Source organism: Eumetopias jubatus, unplaced genomic scaffold (genome assembly GCF_037043125.1).
Source record: "Eumetopias jubatus isolate StellerSeaLion01/CBP00866 unplaced genomic scaffold, mEumJub1_p1.0 scaffold_11, whole genome shotgun sequence".
Classification (NCBI taxonomy): domain Eukaryota; kingdom Metazoa; phylum Chordata; class Mammalia; order Carnivora; family Otariidae; genus Eumetopias; species Eumetopias jubatus.
In genome coordinates, this window is record NW_028274817.1 from 120,668,385 (window position 1) to 120,684,685 (window position 16,301).

Here is a 16,301-nt window from a genome sequence, read left to right on the forward strand (position 1 = left end):
CTCTCACGTGCACGCCCCGCGCCGTCTGGGGAGAACGAATCGCAGCCGGCTGTCTCCTGTGGTTCCCCCAGTCGCTCTGGCTTGACGAGAACTATGGGTTCTGGCCCGAGCCCCCGTTCTCCGGAGCACCTAAGGTCGGCGGAGGGCAGCTCCGTGCAGAGCAGTGTCCGGCACCCCCCCCCCACGCCCTGCACCCCCTCGCGGGCCTCACCTTGTCGTGGGGGAGACCCTTCAGAGGAAAAGGAGTAAGACTGGGGGGCGGGGGGGGGAGAGAAAAAGCATCGGCCGCATTCTGAGGGGCTCGTGAGGGGTACCCGGCACTGCCTCACACGTCCTCCTGCCCCTTCTCCCGCACGTCCAGGCGGCGCCCGGGGCTCCGTGGGCAGCAAGCACAGCCCGCACACGCAGGCGCCCGGCAGCCTTCCCGCAAGCACGGAGAACATTCGCCAGCATCCCCAGGAACCGCACCACGATGCGGACAGGTGGAGTTCTGTTGAGTGACTGCAAGCTGCAGATGCCCCAAAATAAAATGAAGTCCAGCTTCCTCCCTCGTATAAGGAACCCCGTTTAAAGCTGTGTGTTCCCAGCGAAGCCACACGGTCCCATATGCCTCTATCCCGGGGACCCGCTGTGTTCTCCCCACTGCCATGCTTGCTCCTAGGTTCTCCCCAGGACCTTCCTGTGGCTTTAAGGTGCCTCACCCTCCCGACAGCACTGGGACCCGAGTCCTCTGCTTCGTTCTAGTGCAGCATCAAGTTGGAATTGGGAAGGACACCGTGACCTCCCTGGTGACTCGCACGGTGAAAAAGTACCTGCCCAGCACTCTGCCTCTCCTCACGGGCTTCCTCCCTAGTGCTGGGCACAGCGCTCCCCAGTCATCCCGTAATGCCCAGCAGCTGACTAAAGTGACACCTTGGCGTGTGGCACAGAGTAGAGGTCGGTCAGCGTCTGTGGACCGTCTGCATTGCCGCGTCTGCCATATGCCTGTGACTGTGGGCTCCTCCAGTGGCTCAAAGCTCGTCCCTGAACTCCGACTCCCTTTTTACGATCGCCAGCCTGGGACAATGTAATGACGAAGGGATGTGTGGAAACGGCCCCCGTTATGGAACCTTCGGCAGTAAGCAGGGGCTGGTGTTCCCCACGCATCAGCCGGCCCTGTGTCGGCAGAGCGGTCCGGGGAGGAGGCACTCGAGTTGTGAGAAAACGCATAGTGGGGGTCTTCATCCACCCATGGCACCATGGGCCCAAGAGTTAACCCCGCGAGAGCAAGAAAGCACACCCACCAAGTTCTCTAGTATCAAAATAGAGCGATTTATTCAAGACACTGAGTATGATCTGTTGATTTTCTCTTGAAACAAATGAGCTACGACACACAAGGTGATTCTTCTCAGAGCGCGTGAGGGTGAGTGGGGGCGGAAAACCAAACGGGGGTCGATGTGGATGGAACAGAATCTAGAAAATGCAGACAGAGGACCACATCTGGCTGTACGTCTGACACAGACAATAAAAACTGCAGAAGCCAGAATTCAAAACCTCAGTGAGTGGCGGAAGGAACATTTCTGCATTTGACAAGAAACACGATTTAAAAAAAAAAAAAAGTGGAACAGAAGGCTAAAAATAACAAAGCAGACCCTTACATTTGACAAAGTGCACTTCACTCGGCTCCATGATCGAGGTTTAGAAGGACAAAAGAAACGCCAAGTCCTAGGTGTCGTGTGGGGTCAGACGGTGGACACCCTGTCACGGACGGCCCTCGGTCCCCCTGCCGCGGGGCAGCATCCCTCTGCCCGGTGGGCGTGCGGGACACGCTCTTGGTCACTCGAAACCCAACCGGAGATTCGGCAAAGGATCATCGTGTTGCTCTGACTTCAGAATCAAGGATCCATTTGGTCACTAAGACGTAGGCATTTACCCACAATTTCTCAGAGCTGGAAACAAGGACAAACAGGAACTGCACCCACGGGCCATCCCTCGATGACGGAGGTGAAGCTGCCGGCCGTCTGGCAGAGGGCGAGTGTCGCAGGCTCGATGGCTGGCAGTCGTCGTGCTGAGGATGGGGACGGATGGAAGGGGCGCTGCCCGCCCGCGCCTGGTTGGTCCCTCTTCAGGCCCGCGGGGAGCTCCTCGGCAATGGCTGCTCGGGGAAGCTAGGGATGCAGACAGTAGGCCTTCGTCCTCACCAGCCAGGCCTGTGTCGTGCGTGGCCTTGCAGCCCTTGGCTCCTACCTCATCGTTCCTGTGTGACTCAGAGTCACCAGGAGGCTACGGCCCGGGCTCCTGACCTCCCTGTGAAGATTATCTACTCAACCCCTTACAGGATGTCTCGCCATGGCCACCCAACAGTGTCTGACTTATAAAACACAAGCCATGTCCCGACTACGGGACAACTTAAGCTCTGTAGAGGTGACATTTTTACTTGGTGTAGGGAGTTGAGATGGTGTTGGTCTGGACCCCCCAGCAAACTGCACCCCAAACCTAATGATGTCTTGGGGACAGGCAATGAATCATCGTCTGCTATCTTCAAAGATGGGAGTGGTGACTCCACAGAACTCTGACCCCTGGGCTAAGCATTTAGGTAACAGAGCCTGAATAAAATACCCAAGTCGGACACAGAGGACTTTTTGGTCTCGTGTAGACAGGGCGTGAATGACTCCGATATCCAAGCCAATTAATGATCTGAGAAGGATGCACACACTCTGGTCTTTCTTTGTAGCCGGTCCCGGCCCATTCCAAGTTCTGTAGGAAGGCCTTGCCCTGCCCGGCCTGTTGGGTTTTGGCTGCATGGGTGGAGGCCACCCTTGAACATCCTGTCTCATCGCCGGAACACACACCCAGCTGACCCCTGCCCAAGACTGGACCCCCCGCCCCCAGGCCTGGCCAACTTCCTCATCCCTTCCCGTGCCTGCTGGGAAACAGAGGAGACAGGAGGCGTTATCTTTCAGTTCTTCGCCATTGTTCACTTCAAAACTAGGTCCCTGTTGGGTTGTGACAAGAGTACAAAGGTCACCTGATCCAATGAAAGGAAACTCCTCTAGGAACACAAAGCCATGTTTAATTTTTTAAAAACAGTAAAAAGATTCATTATTTAAAAAAAAAAAAAATCTTTCTCCTAGTCTCTTGCAAGAGAAAGAAATTATGAAGACAGCAGAGATTATTAGTGACGTTTCTACCTAGGTCATTCACCTCCGGGCCTGAACATCTTCCTTCCCTGTTCATTTCCGTCATCGGGAGAGCAGGGGAGATCCTGGAGCCTTTCAGGTCAGCGTTGCGAGGACGGGTCACCCTGCTCTCGGTGACGTGACCACCGGTATCTACAGTGCCGTCCACGAGATGTCGAGGTGACACGGAGCTCAGCTGTTGAGTTGTGCCTGGCGTCCTCGATACCGTTTGGTCTGGGGACTGCTGCTTGGGGTCAGAGGGCACCGTTCTTCGGCCCCTCTCCCACCGGCTACGAGGGTACACACGCCCCGCGAGACGCAGTGCTCGTCTGCGAAGCCCACAGCGCCGGGCTCTCACTCTCGTGGCAGAGCAACCCCGTGACCGAGGCACAGGACCGACCTTTTCCCACCCACACTTCTAACCGCCTTTCATGAAGCTGAAGGGAAAGGAAAAAGCGACCTCAGACCCTGCCTGTGTCTTCCTAAAATTTGTTTAAAATATGAATCACACAAAGCTCTCTATGTCTGATGACCATTTTAGGATTTTAAAATTGTTTTAACATAAAAATATTTTTTTTTTCCAAAAATACTCCGGGCTCTCTCTCTTATATTTTTTTTTCTCCTGTAAAAAGTCCCCCTGCCCTGCCTGCTTACATAAAGCACTTATTACGCGCCGAAAGTGCCCTTGAGACCTAAGATCCGAAGCAACTATGAGAAAGGGACAGAGAGAGCGTGAGCGAGGGGCGATGGGGGCAGGGGGAGGTGGGGGACGGGAAAGCTGTCCGTCCACGATTTCGTCATGGTGTCCATGAGGCTCCATCCACTGAGGGTGTACTGCACACCAGGACCACACGGAACAAAGGAGAAAGGTGCAGGAGGGGCAGACGACGGGAAAGAAGCAACAAACCAAAAACAGTTTCCATCTCAGACTGAAGGCCCCCAGACGACAGGATTCCAGCCAATAGAAAAACCACCGGACAAAGAAGATTCTAGAAAATAGAAAGTGTTGGGATTACAAAGTTGCGCATTTCATCGGTACAAACTGGTCTTTGAACATCCTTTGTGAGAACTGTAGTGTCCAAATTGTTAGGGAAAAAACAAACCCGCCACGTGGAGGAGAGGCCCCCCCCCCCTCCCCGCCCCGCTTTTGGTTTATCACAGCATTTTTGTTTTTCCTTTTTTTGGCACAGCTTTTTTTTCCTTTTTTTTTTTTTCCTCGTCCTCTTCTCTCAGCCATCAGAGCCCGTTCTGGATGGAAACCAAACCGTGCACCGTTTAGCTGGTGGCTTCGTGCCTCCCAGGCTGAATGTTCTGGGTGGAAACCATTCTTTCCCCCTTTGATAGGACTGTGTATACTTCTGTTTTAAACTTCTTGATGAAGGTTACGGAAAAATAGAGACTCCCGCGGCCAGGGATGAGCTGATTTCCAAGTACACTCTAATGCAAGTCAAGTTCGTACAGTTTTGGAGCGGATAGAACCGTGTCTGACGAGCGTTGCACCCCCACACATTCACTGCTGGTCCGTTACAATTCTTTCTTTTCTAGAATATTTTGTGTTTACTTCCGAAGATCTAAAACACACACCTGCGAGGAAAGAGGAAGTGACTGTTACCTTCACAGACAACGCCAAGAAGCCTTTCGAGCCCTTAGACCAAATCTGGCCCATCACCCGTGTCTTGCGAATAAAGTTTTACTGGCACACAGTCACGAATGCGCAGAGAAGCTCGAATAAGAGACGAGTGGCTTGGGCATCTGACCAGCCAACCCCGAGCAAAGAGCACTGCATGGAAAAGCCAGGTCAAGGGCAATGCTTGGAACAAATGGCAGTTGACGCTTATGTGACGAGGTAGAGGACAACTCCAGCCTGAGCACACGGATGCTGGGAACGTCGGGGGCCCATGCTGACCCTTGGGAAGCCCGCCCAGTGTTGCCCCCCCCGGCTTTGGGGCTCAAGTGCAGGAACGAACCAAAAGGCGAGACATGTCATGGAACCAGAAGAGGACCCCTGGGAGCCAGGAGACCTGGAGAAGGGAAGGTCCTGCCTTTACCACCACAGGGCCCAGGTCAGGGGCACAAACATGGAGCGAAGGCAGGAGCAAATGTCCTAGCTTCAGCACCACTGGCATTGGGGCCAGATACTTCCCTGCTGTGGGGGCTGTCCTGGGACCGGTAGGAGGCTGGCTGCACCCCTGCCCTCCACCCACCAGATGCCAGTAGCATGCCCACCCCCAAAGTAGGGCCAACCAAAAAAATGCCTCCAGACTTTGCCCAGTGTCCTCACAGGGACAGAATCCCCATGGTTGAGAACCACCAGTTTCCCTGAGAGGATGTTAACCAGAATGACAACCTGGAAGGGAGGAAGGAGGCGGCCATTCTCAAATGGAGCCGACCCAATGTGATCCAGCCCCGAAGTCTCCTTCCCCCAAAACACATTCAATTTCGACACCTGCTGTGCCCCAGGCCCTCAGAGACCAGGACCCATCACCACCCCCACCCCCCCCCCCCAGGAAGTGCAGTCAGGTATCAACCGCCTGGCTTTTCCTCTCTGCGCCCTTGCCCTTCCACTCCCCCGCAAAACATAGGTGCTGCTTACGGAGCCGTCGGACGCACTGGCGCCCACTTTGTCCCCTCGGGCATTCCAGCACACCTCGAAGATGCCGCCAGTGCCTCGGTAGCTGTGCACGAGACTCCCACTCTGCAAAGCAAAGCAGTCACCACTCAGGACGTGACTCAGGGATGCGCCGGCAGGAGCCACTCTCGGGATGTGACCCCGAGATGGTTCTCACAGCAGGTCATCGTGGAGAGCTTATCTCTGAAGTTTGCAAAACAGAAACTCAAACAACTTTCTGGGAAACTTTCCGGTGGCTATAGGTGCGTGCCTCTCAGACGTCCTACCACGGGAGCCCAAGGTGCCCTACGGTGGCTCGTGGCCTGGACTTGGCAGGGAAGGCCACACGCCCCTCGGCGCCCCTGCCCCCCGGGTCTGATGGTGCCCTGCAGACTGGGACAGCTGTTCCCAAGGAACAAGTCAGCAATGTTTTTGTTTTGTTTTGTTTTTAATATTTAGGGTACCCATCTCACGGAGAATTAAAGCGAGTTTTAAAATATCTCAAAGAGGGCGCCTGGGTGGCTCAGATGGTTAAGTGTCTGCCTTCGGCTCAGGTCATGGTCCCAGGGTCCTGGGATCGAGCCCCGTGTGGGGTTCCCTGCTCCACGGGGAGTCTGCTGCTCCCTCCGTCTCTGCCCACAACTTGTGCTCTTTCGCTCACGCTCTCTTCCTTTCTCTCTCAAAAAAATATCTAAACTATTAAAGAAAAATAAAATCTTTAAAAAAATAAAAAATGTCTTGGGGCGCCTGGGTGGCCCAGTCGTTGGACGTCGGCCTTCGGCTCAGGTCATGATCCCGGGGTCCTGGGATCGAGCCCCACATCGGGCTCCCTGCTCCGCAGGAAGCTTCCTTCTCCCTCTCCCGCTCCCCCTGCTTGTGTTCCCTCTCTCGCTGTGTCTCTCTCTGTCAAATAAATAAATTTAAAAATCTAAAAAAAAAAAAATAGTAATAAAATAAAAATAAAAAAATAAAATGTCTCAAAGAGTGTTGTGATTTATACAAACGGGGTGATAATGAGGGTGATCATGATCTGACGAGTTTTTGACAGCAGACTGCACCTAATGAACGATGTCATTTTACAAATCCATCCAGCATGATTTCCAGCAAGTATTTCACGAAGGGACTCTGGCATGGTGTGCCTGGGGTGAGTTTTCCAGGAGGCCTATCTAGGGCTGTGAGGCTCAGCTTGGCGTCAGGCTGGCTCCACGCAGGGCCCACCATCGCCTCTCCTTCCGCAGGAGGATGTGTTCTATGTAAGGCAGTCCCTGGGAAGCTTGGGGTCTCAGTGGACCCCTGCACCCCAATGCCAGTTACCTTGGCCCATCCCCCACCTCCTGTCCCAAGGGGAACATGGAGTTGAGAACGCAAATGCATCCGAATGTCAACCAAGCCCAAGGGAATCAAGAAGAGAGGTCATATGAAAAGGGGAGCAGGGAAGCCGCCTGATCCATCCTGAGATGCAACAAAATGGATCACTGGCTATTTTCAAGGACTCCTACCACACCACCATCTCCCTTCCGTTAGGAGAACCAAGAGCTGACTGCCCAAGATAACACCGTACTCCACTAGTGCCTGTCCGTTCTATCTTTATATTCAGATTTCTGCGATCCTCAGGTATGGCCAGAGAAACCTACAGTGGCTACATTTAATCAAATATCGTCTCCTTTTAGTTCTGAGAACAGGACAACCCACTCTCGGCCTATCCTTTGCTACAAACATAAAATATTTTCACTCAAGAATCATTAAATGGCACGGGCACTGCAAATCCTCTCTCCTTTCTACTCCTTGATGTGCTCCGTGGGGCCACAGGTGGTGGTGGTCTCAGAGGTGGTCAGGGCTGGCCCCAGGCCAGTTGGCTGCTGCCCCTGGAAACCTCGGATGGGGGGACACCTCTCCACCTCCGACCTCCGATTCCAGACGGCCACGTCTCTGAACACGCCTGTGCTCGAGAAGCAGATGAGGCAGGGAGGTGGTTTGATGCAGGAAGGTGAACAAGCAGAAGACGGGGCAAGCGTCGGGGAGGGGACCCACAGCCCGGACGAGGCACAGGGCAGGCGGCACTGAGCCTGCCTGGGGTCTGCCCGGGGAGGGCAGGCTGGCTTCAAGCCATCATCTGGGGCAACTCGTTCCTCAGCACAGCTTCCCCACTGGCTGCTCCTAGCCTGGGTCCCCGAAAACACTGTTTATAGGGCATTCCTCTTGGAAAGGACTGGGTCACAGGAAGCGGAGGGATTACCTGAGTATTCCAGATATGCACACACTTGTCAAAGGAGCCACTGGCCAGGTACTTCCCGTCGGGGCTGAAGGCTACACTGTAGACCGGTTCCTGATGTTTGGTTAGCGTGTGGATGCAAACGCCGCGCTCCACGTCCCACAGTCGAACCGTAGAATCAAACGAAGCACTAAGAAGATGGCACACAAATCATCACCACAGAAACACCTTGCTTTCTTTCCGTTTCCCTAAGATGTTTAACGGATATCATGAGTTCTTTGTGAGTTGGACATAGTGAAAACAAGGCCATAGTTTTCAAACAGATCTCTTCTTCCTTTCTTTTGGGGCTGTTATTAGGGACACAAGCTGATACCCACATTAACTTCTCCCTGCATTTCCTACAGACACAGATGATAAATATTTGCATAGAATATGGACCACGTTTTCTAAAATGCTCCCATAATTTAAAAGATAACCTCTACTGTCAGCAACTGAAATACCAATAGTTTGCGAAAATAGCAAATTGAGTGCATAAAACTGAAACCAACAGGAATTAAAATACAATCCCATCCAAATATGCGATCACACTGCCGAGCGCTGCAAGTCTGATTACTTTCCCATGTGAGAGAACAGCATGTATCACAGAGCTGCTACCTGGCATTTGGTCCCTCCACAGGTACGTTCCCTTCCTATCTGCTGACCGAGAGGGTCATTTATGCTCGTCATGGGTACCGTGGAACACAAGTACCTTCAAGGCCATCAAAACCGATCGGAGTGTGTTCTTTAGCACAGTAATGTAAGTGGATTTTAGGACAGTTACTCGAAATGAGGGAACTATGGCCACCATGTTCTTCTGGTTCTAGCCTCTCAGTGGATGTAGGACTCCCTTCCAGTACTTGCTTAAGAGATGGCGCTGGGTCGAGCGCTTGCAGCAAACAAGAGTCCTCACTGCTCGGCGAGGCTGCCCGCCGCCCTGCTGTGTGGTGAACGTGGAGGTCTTCCTGATTTACACAAGGCCGCCACCTTCGCCTGTACCCACAATCCCACTCTCCCCCACCGCAAGCACAAGCCCATGGCTGTTCCGGGTCACGAACCATCCCTGCCAAGTCCCCTCTCTTCCAAGCGAAGCAAACACACCCACACTGCTTCCAGCTGTGGGCTCCACACCCTCAGTTGCCCTGGCATTCAGTCTCAGAATCTCTTCAGTTCGCCCCCTAAATGTTCTTTTGAAAACACAGTACCTAGAACAGAATGTTACATCCTGAATGGGGTCCAGTAAGTCCTGGGACAGACCAATTCCGGCCTGACTGGCCACCCCGCTCCTCCCGGTGCTGGGGCCCCAGGGGGTTCACTCTATCAGTGGTTGGGTCAGGTTTGGCTAGAGCTGGGGAGCCCTTTGTCATCGCTCACAACGCTGCCCACCTGCCGCTGCAAGTTGAACCAAGGAACCAAGCCCCGTGTCCCCACTGAACTCCCGTTTCCTTTCTCTGTCTTAACAAAAACCTCCACCAAAGCCAAGTGCTCACAGCCTGGACATATGACCGGTGCCTCCTACCAACCTCATGGTTCAAACCATCCTTACACCTCAAGTTAGGTGTCACTTCAGAGTCTTGTGGGTGCTTTCAAAGCGAGCTCACCATGTCATTTAGTTTGGAAGGACCCGCACACATTTCCAACACACCTCAGTGAAATTTCCTGTTCTCTTGGGATACGAGTAAGTTTTGCTGGCCCTGTGGCTAGCCTGGCCACGGTGAGGGAGCAAGGCTGCTTTTAGCAACCACGCCCGGGCTGTGGGCCATGTGCGCTTTACCTTGCTAGCATGATGTTGGAATTTGGGTTGCTGGTGGCTGGCCCGGTGGGACTCCACTTTATGGTGTAGATCTCTTTGCTATGAGCCTGAAGGTCATGGACACACGTGTCCTGCTTCATACTCCAGATCTAGAGAACAGAAGACGAGCAATGTGAGCAGATGCCGTTTCTCCAGCCAGGAATGGTTCCACAGCACTCATTCCGTGAGCTCTTGGGAAGCTTGCCGCCCGGGGGGAGTGTGGCCAGCCAATCAGCAGGTCACCCGCCAGGGAAGGGGGGGGGCAACATGCCAGGGTGCACCTGTGAGAAAGGCCAGGGGCAAGGAAGGAGTCTCTGCAGGACCCTCAACGGATCAACGGGAAGGAGCTGCAGGACAGCGACATCGAGTCAGAAAATGGGGAGAGAGGGCCGGGGACACACTCATCAGTGGAGGAGCAGCGACCGAGCCCACGGGGTTGTACACCGCACAGCCTGTCCTCCCAGCACTACCTTTAACGTCATGTCGTCAGAGCAGGATGCTAGCAGCATTCCAGAAGGATCCCATTTGATGGCATTGACCTCATTCTGAAAGACAGCAAAGGGTTTTCATCAGGAGAAAGGCTTGTGAGCAGATCCCACAACCTTCCAGCAGGGGGCAGCAGTGCCTCGTCAGTGCCACCAAGAGCCCCTGGCATCGAGGCTGGATCTCAGACTCCACTGAGAAACCAGGGACTTTCCGCGTTTCCCTTTATCTTCCTGTCTCTGACTCTGCCTTCCACGTTCATACACAAACAAGGCCATACACCGTACGTAATCCGCCACCCTCGACGACGTTTCTCTAAGGGAAAGAAGTCACTACTAGGCAGTCAAATGAATTTACATAAAATTCAGGGCAGGGCAGAAAACCAGTAAGAAGGACCACGGTAATTTAAAAACTGCCTTTGAAAATCATTTTCCTACGTACTTTCTATACCACGGCTACTTCCTGTCTAAATCCATACCAGACCCCTCTCTTTTCGTGCTGGGGGTGGGGGGGGGTGTGGAAGGTGACGGTTTAGGGCCTCGGATACACAGGAAGGTGTAATCCGGATTGAAGACAGGATCGAAACGCCCAGGTGGTAACTGTTAGGAATATACCCATAAACAACATCCCCGAGGCGGGCAAGGGGCTGGAAATCCAGTGCAAACAGCAAAGCCAGATGCTGCAACCCAGCGCAGGTAAAAAGTTCTAGCAGGCAGTTTCAAGTGTGCTGTGGGGGGGGGGGGGGGGGCAGAAAGGAATGAGGCAGCAAAAAGCCTTCCAGTTCCGGGGACCAGATGACCCCGAGGCTGAATCCCGCAGGACGAAGGCCAATGCCCCGCCGAGGGACAGCATTTATAAAGCAGCCGCTTTATAAGCAGGCCAGTGGGTGAGCTAAGGGAGGCCGGAGGGCTTGGACTAGAGACGGGTGTACGCACGTGTGCACGAGAAAGCGGACGCCGGACGCCAGGAGAACCTGGGGCCCAAGGACAGCCTCAGCCTGCGCAGGCGGCCACGGTGGCTCTGGCTGCAACCGTTGAGAGGAGACCCTATGGGCAGATCTCTCAGGGCCCGGAGTGTGGAGCTGTACCCCCTCCCCTGACTGTCCTCAGCTAACCCGAGGGTGTAGCCAACTCTTTCCCCACAGTGCAGTTTGCTCTCCCCGATTTTGCAATCCAAGTCACATCTCCCAGGAGGCATCCAGGGATGGCTCACAGGGTCTCGGGAAGAAACGAGGCTCAACTACATTTAGCTTGTGTCTCATGCAGGATGATGAGCAGCGAGAAGACCCATTTAAAAATGTGCGACGGTGACCCAGTCGCAAGTGGGACCAGATGGAAGTCGTAAGGACTTGTATTCAAACCTGCGGAAGAGCGTAGGGTTAGGGGAGAGCGGGAGAGACGGGGAAAGTAAAGAGGGGGGCGGTTTAGAGACACAAGGAGACGGTAACAGGAGAGCTGATGGCCTGTGCTTTTAGAAGCAGGCCTGGAGGGCCGCAGGAAAAGGGGGGCCCCGTGGCAGTGAGCGAGTGCTGAGACAACGGTGTCCGTCAGTCGGGCAGGTGTCCCAGGAGGGCTGGGGCGGGAGGGGGTTTGGAGGCTCCGGGGATCTGATCTGGAATAGCAACGAAGAGCCTCGTGAGCCCCACACTAAGGAATCTGATGAGACGTCAACTGGTCTCTGAGCTTCTTGGATCAGATGTTGGTATTTTCCCCCCAACTTAGGAAAATGTGGCCATTAATGCTTCATATGACCTTTGTGCTCTTTTTTCTCTCTCCGTTTCACATACTGGCTGGAGGGCTTCGTACGGTCCGTCCGTCATTAAGCCTCTCTGAGAAAGTCTGTTCAAGCTTGTATCCATTCTTTAAATCGGCTCATTTCTGGGATCTCGCTTCAGGTTCCCTAGCCTTCCTGCAGTCTCCCACCTGCTGCTGAACCCCACCACCCCGCCGTGAAGATTGTCGTATCAGACGGTCTCAGGTCTCAGATTTCTGAAACTGGGTTTTCTTTCTTTTTTTAAAGAATATAGTTTTCCTTTCTCTGCCAACGTTCCCCGTCTATTTGCTCAGTATGAGCATCCTTTCCTGTATGTGCCTGTAGATTTTCCTAACAGCTACGTTAAAAAGGCTTTCCTGCAGAAATGAACACTGACTCCTGAAGGTCAGGGTCAGTCCTGGCGCCACTGCCTGCCCACAAGTGCGTTAATCCAGCCACCAGCGACGCCGCAAGCACCTTCTGGGGAACCATGGGCCCATCATCGGAAGTCACACTTACTGTGTGTCCCTGGAAGGTTTTGACCGGGCGGTCACAGCCGAGTCTGCAGACGTGAATACACATGTCGGTGCTGCAGGAAGCAAAGGTCGTGTTGTTCTGCCAGTCCACGTCGAGGGCGGGCGCTGCAGGGCGGGGAAGGGGGGCGGGGCGGAGACACACTGGCATTTACTACTGGTGCACACGCTCAGCCGACTTAAAAGCAATTAGAAGCAGAGTCAAGAAGCCTTATCTAGTAACACAATAAAAGAACGTGCCCAGTGTGAACACAGCCTCTTCTCAGAGTCCATAAAGACCTGTCCGTGCACATCTGGGATGCTGAGCAGACGCTCTGGAGAGACCCCGTGGCGGCTGCCGTGCCCTGTGGCCTGTGGAGTCTCCGGGCCCCCCGACATGGGGATGGGGGTTCGTGAGAACGTGCACTGCCCCCTCTTACACCTTGCTGCTTCCAGAAATATCCCCGTGGCGGGCTGATTTGATGTGTTTTAGATGGGAAGAGACAAGGAGATGAAAAAGATTTCATATCCGATGGTCAAATATTTTGATTTTAAAAAATCTCCTGCAACACATTAATGCAGCCCATCAGCCGGAGGGGCCTTACCCTCTGGGGACACAACTGGGCTTAGGGCTCAGGACGGATGATGAGCACCCTTTCTGACTCGTGGGCCTTTCCCAGGCCCAGGCGGCTCCAAGAGCTCTGCTGAGGGTTTGGGGGAGGGTGATGGACTTTCTCTGCCTCCCGGCGCTCCTCCCTTCCCCAGACCGCCCGCCAGACTACGCAGCATCCTCGCTCTGACACAGGAGGAAGAGAGTGAGGTTCCCGCAAGCCTCTCGTCAGAGGTTTCGTGGACTGATCAGTACCCTAACCATGTCTCGTGTGTTTCTTTTAAAGGCAAGTCAGCACTGAATCGGGAGAAGAATCCAGATTTCTCAGGATATGCTAACGATCAGATTGCCCCTCCCGATCTTCCACAGGTGGGTAACTGCAGGGTGGGTTCCCGAGTGCACTTTGCAGGTGGGAGCATTTGGTGGGGAGCGAGCACAGGCGTGTTAAGGAGCCGAGAGCACCTCTTTGTGCCCCGCCCCCCAGCACTGGGTTTCGCAGTAACCCCACGGCTCCCGGCACACCTCCTGCCTGGGCACAGAGGAAGGAAGGCACGGATCCCGTTGGTCAGAGGGATGAGCCCGTGCACCAGAGAGCTAAGACCGCAGCTGCTATCACTGACAACACTGCACCGGCCAAGTCCTCAATTCCTGGGCCGCCCTCTGCATTCAGGGCATGCAATTCATACACTTGGAAACAGGGCGATCCGGGGGGGCAGCTCTGGGGACACTGTCTAGCACCTGGTCGTAAAAATTAACGTCCACTGACCCTTGCCGTCCAGAGAGGGGGACCCTCTGTACTTGGGTGGCTGGCTCCCCTGTGAGTGGGCCCCTGCCACCAGGACCCCCGGAGCCCCCAGGATGATCGCACCATTCGGTGTGGGTAAGCGACAGGAGGCAAGGCATAGCGACTCTGGGTCCACATGCGCTCCCTGCCCACACGTGGGCCAGTGAGGTTCAGCAATCAGCACCACTCCAGGCACAGCCTGGCTTTGTTTTGTTTTGTTTTTTAAGTTTAATTTTGAAATGCTACTGTTGATCCAGGTTCCCCCAGTCGTTGCATTCTGCGGCTCTACGGGACAGGGGCAAGAGCAGAAGGCCGACCCTGGTACAGTGTGTGTGTTGGGAGGCGGGGGGCGGGGCTTGGTCACTTCCACGTGCACAGGCAGCTCTGAGCGACCACGTGCACAGGCAGATCCAGAACCGTGCCATGGTCACCGAGAAGCCCCTCGTGCCACTTTATACTCACACCAAGCCCTCCCCTGCACCATCCCTACGGTCTGGCTCCACTCGTGCGTTCTCCAACAGTTCATCATCTCAAGAAGGTTCTACATAATGGAGTCATACAGCAGGCGACCTTTGGAGACTGGTCACATTGAGACCCCTTGACATCGATCAGGCTGTTATGTGTTACCAACAGTCTGTTGGTAACGTGCTCCTTCTTATTGCTGAGTGGTAGTCCGCGGTTAGGCTCCGAGCTAACGCTTCCTGCTGATGGTGACGGACCATGGCCCTAACAGGTGTTCATGGGGAAAAAACCTAACGAGCCAAAGCAATTTCTCAGATCAACCCATCAACTCAGGAGCTTCTGAATGCTGACAAAGGGTCCTCCTTATAAGCTCTGTGTTTTGCTCCAAAAAAGAGCACACTTCCTTTTCTTTCAAGTTACCATCTTGAACAGTTTCTGGCACTCTCCTTCACACTAAAGAAAAAAAAAAGAGCAAACAACACCTGGATCTTACTGAACCAGCAGTGGGGACCTATACCCCATTATGGTGAAAATTACGGGTGAGAAGGTCTCTCAATATATAAGAAACACATGGGTGGTGTTCCTGGGCCAGTGGGATGCAGAGCCCTTCCATGAAGTCTTAGAAATGCTTTGGGAAATACTACATTCTGCTGAAAACCTTTATAAATGAATTTTTTTTTTTTTTTTTTGAGATTTATTATTTTTGGGAGGACGGTGGAGGCCGGGGGACAGAGGGAATGCCCTGGCAGACTCTACACTGAGTGTGGAGCCCGACACAGGACTCAACCTCACAACTGAGACTGAGGACTTGAGACCAGGACCTGAGCCACAGTCAAGAGCTGGACGCTTCACCAACAGCATCACCCAGGCGCCCCATAAATAAAAGTGTCAGGGGAGTCTTACTGATGTTTATCTTGGGCATATTTTTTCTCTGAAAAGAGGAATCCAGAGCTGTGTTTCAGATATGCCCTCCGACCACATGGATGAGGCACACCTGCTCTTCTCGAGCTCTGAATCCGTTCCGGTATCGTCCCCGGCAACAAAGGTTGGGACACTTGGGTTATTTATGCCAACAATGCAAGACCACCAGGAAGGATCCAGTCACTTGCTACTTGTTCTGCTATGCTGTATGGAGCAGAGCTGTAATCTGGCAACATGCTCAGAGCCATGTAGACTGGCTTGCCAGACGCTGGGCTTGTAAGGCGAAGGACTTCTTAAGGAATTTCCTTTCGGGGTGGTGGAAACGTTCTGGAACCAGACAGTGGTAACGGCTGTCCACCACGTGAACATGTAGTAGTTTTTACTAACAGTACATATCATGTGACCTACACACCCTCCCCTGCCCCACACCACCGAGGTCGGAACTCCAAGCCACCTGCGTCTGGAGCTGTGCCTACTTCCTGGTGAGAACATACATTCTGGAATATGTTCACCCACTTCCACATCATCAGTGGTGTTAGATTAAAGCAACACTAAGAGCTAAATTCCCTGGCATCCCACGGGGTGTATCCGGTGTGGACCCCAAGCTACAAGGACACACGGGAGAGACGTGCTATGTCTGCAAAGGACCAGGGTACCAGCTACGACACCAGGGTCCCCCGGATCAGGAGAAAGCACAGCTGAAGGACCATGTGGAGTTGGCGTCCAGGCGTCGGAACCCAGTCCTGCCTCGCGGAATCTTTGGCTGTGTCGGCTCCCTGGACGACCCACGTCCCCTGCTTGGGGCCCCTCCCTGGGCACGGAGATGGGCTGTGCTGCCAAGGGGAGTCCATGGGGCCAGTGCGTGGATGCAGACCATCACCATGCACCCCAAACTCCCCGTCAGGGTGCCCTGAGAGAATAGTAAACACTCCCTCCATACGTGTAGATTCCCTCAAAATGGAGGCGACATT

At 53.9% G+C, this 16,301-nt stretch overlaps 1 protein-coding gene across 13 annotated transcripts in view; it reads right to left on the reverse strand.

Moving 5' to 3' along the window:
• Window positions 1–1,287: 1,287 nt before the first annotated feature.
• Window positions 1,288–16,301, reverse strand: part of TBL1X (transducin beta like 1 X-linked) — a 220,212-nt gene continuing 205,198 nt past the window's right edge. For all 13 annotated transcript variants that reach the window (XM_088028886.1, XM_028115096.2, XM_028115097.2 and 10 more), the window contains 6 exons: window positions 12,561–12,682; window positions 10,277–10,351; window positions 9,789–9,916; window positions 8,003–8,168; window positions 5,752–5,853; window positions 1,288–4,742 (listed from right to left, as the gene is read on the reverse strand). In XM_088028886.1, coding sequence (XP_087885012.1) covers window positions 4,716–4,742; window positions 5,752–5,853; window positions 8,003–8,168; window positions 9,789–9,916; window positions 10,277–10,351; window positions 12,561–12,682 — 620 coding nt within the window. In that variant the 3' untranslated portion in view covers window positions 1,288–4,715. The remainder of the gene's footprint in view (window positions 4,743–5,751; window positions 5,854–8,002; window positions 8,169–9,788; window positions 9,917–10,276; window positions 10,352–12,560; window positions 12,683–16,301) is intronic.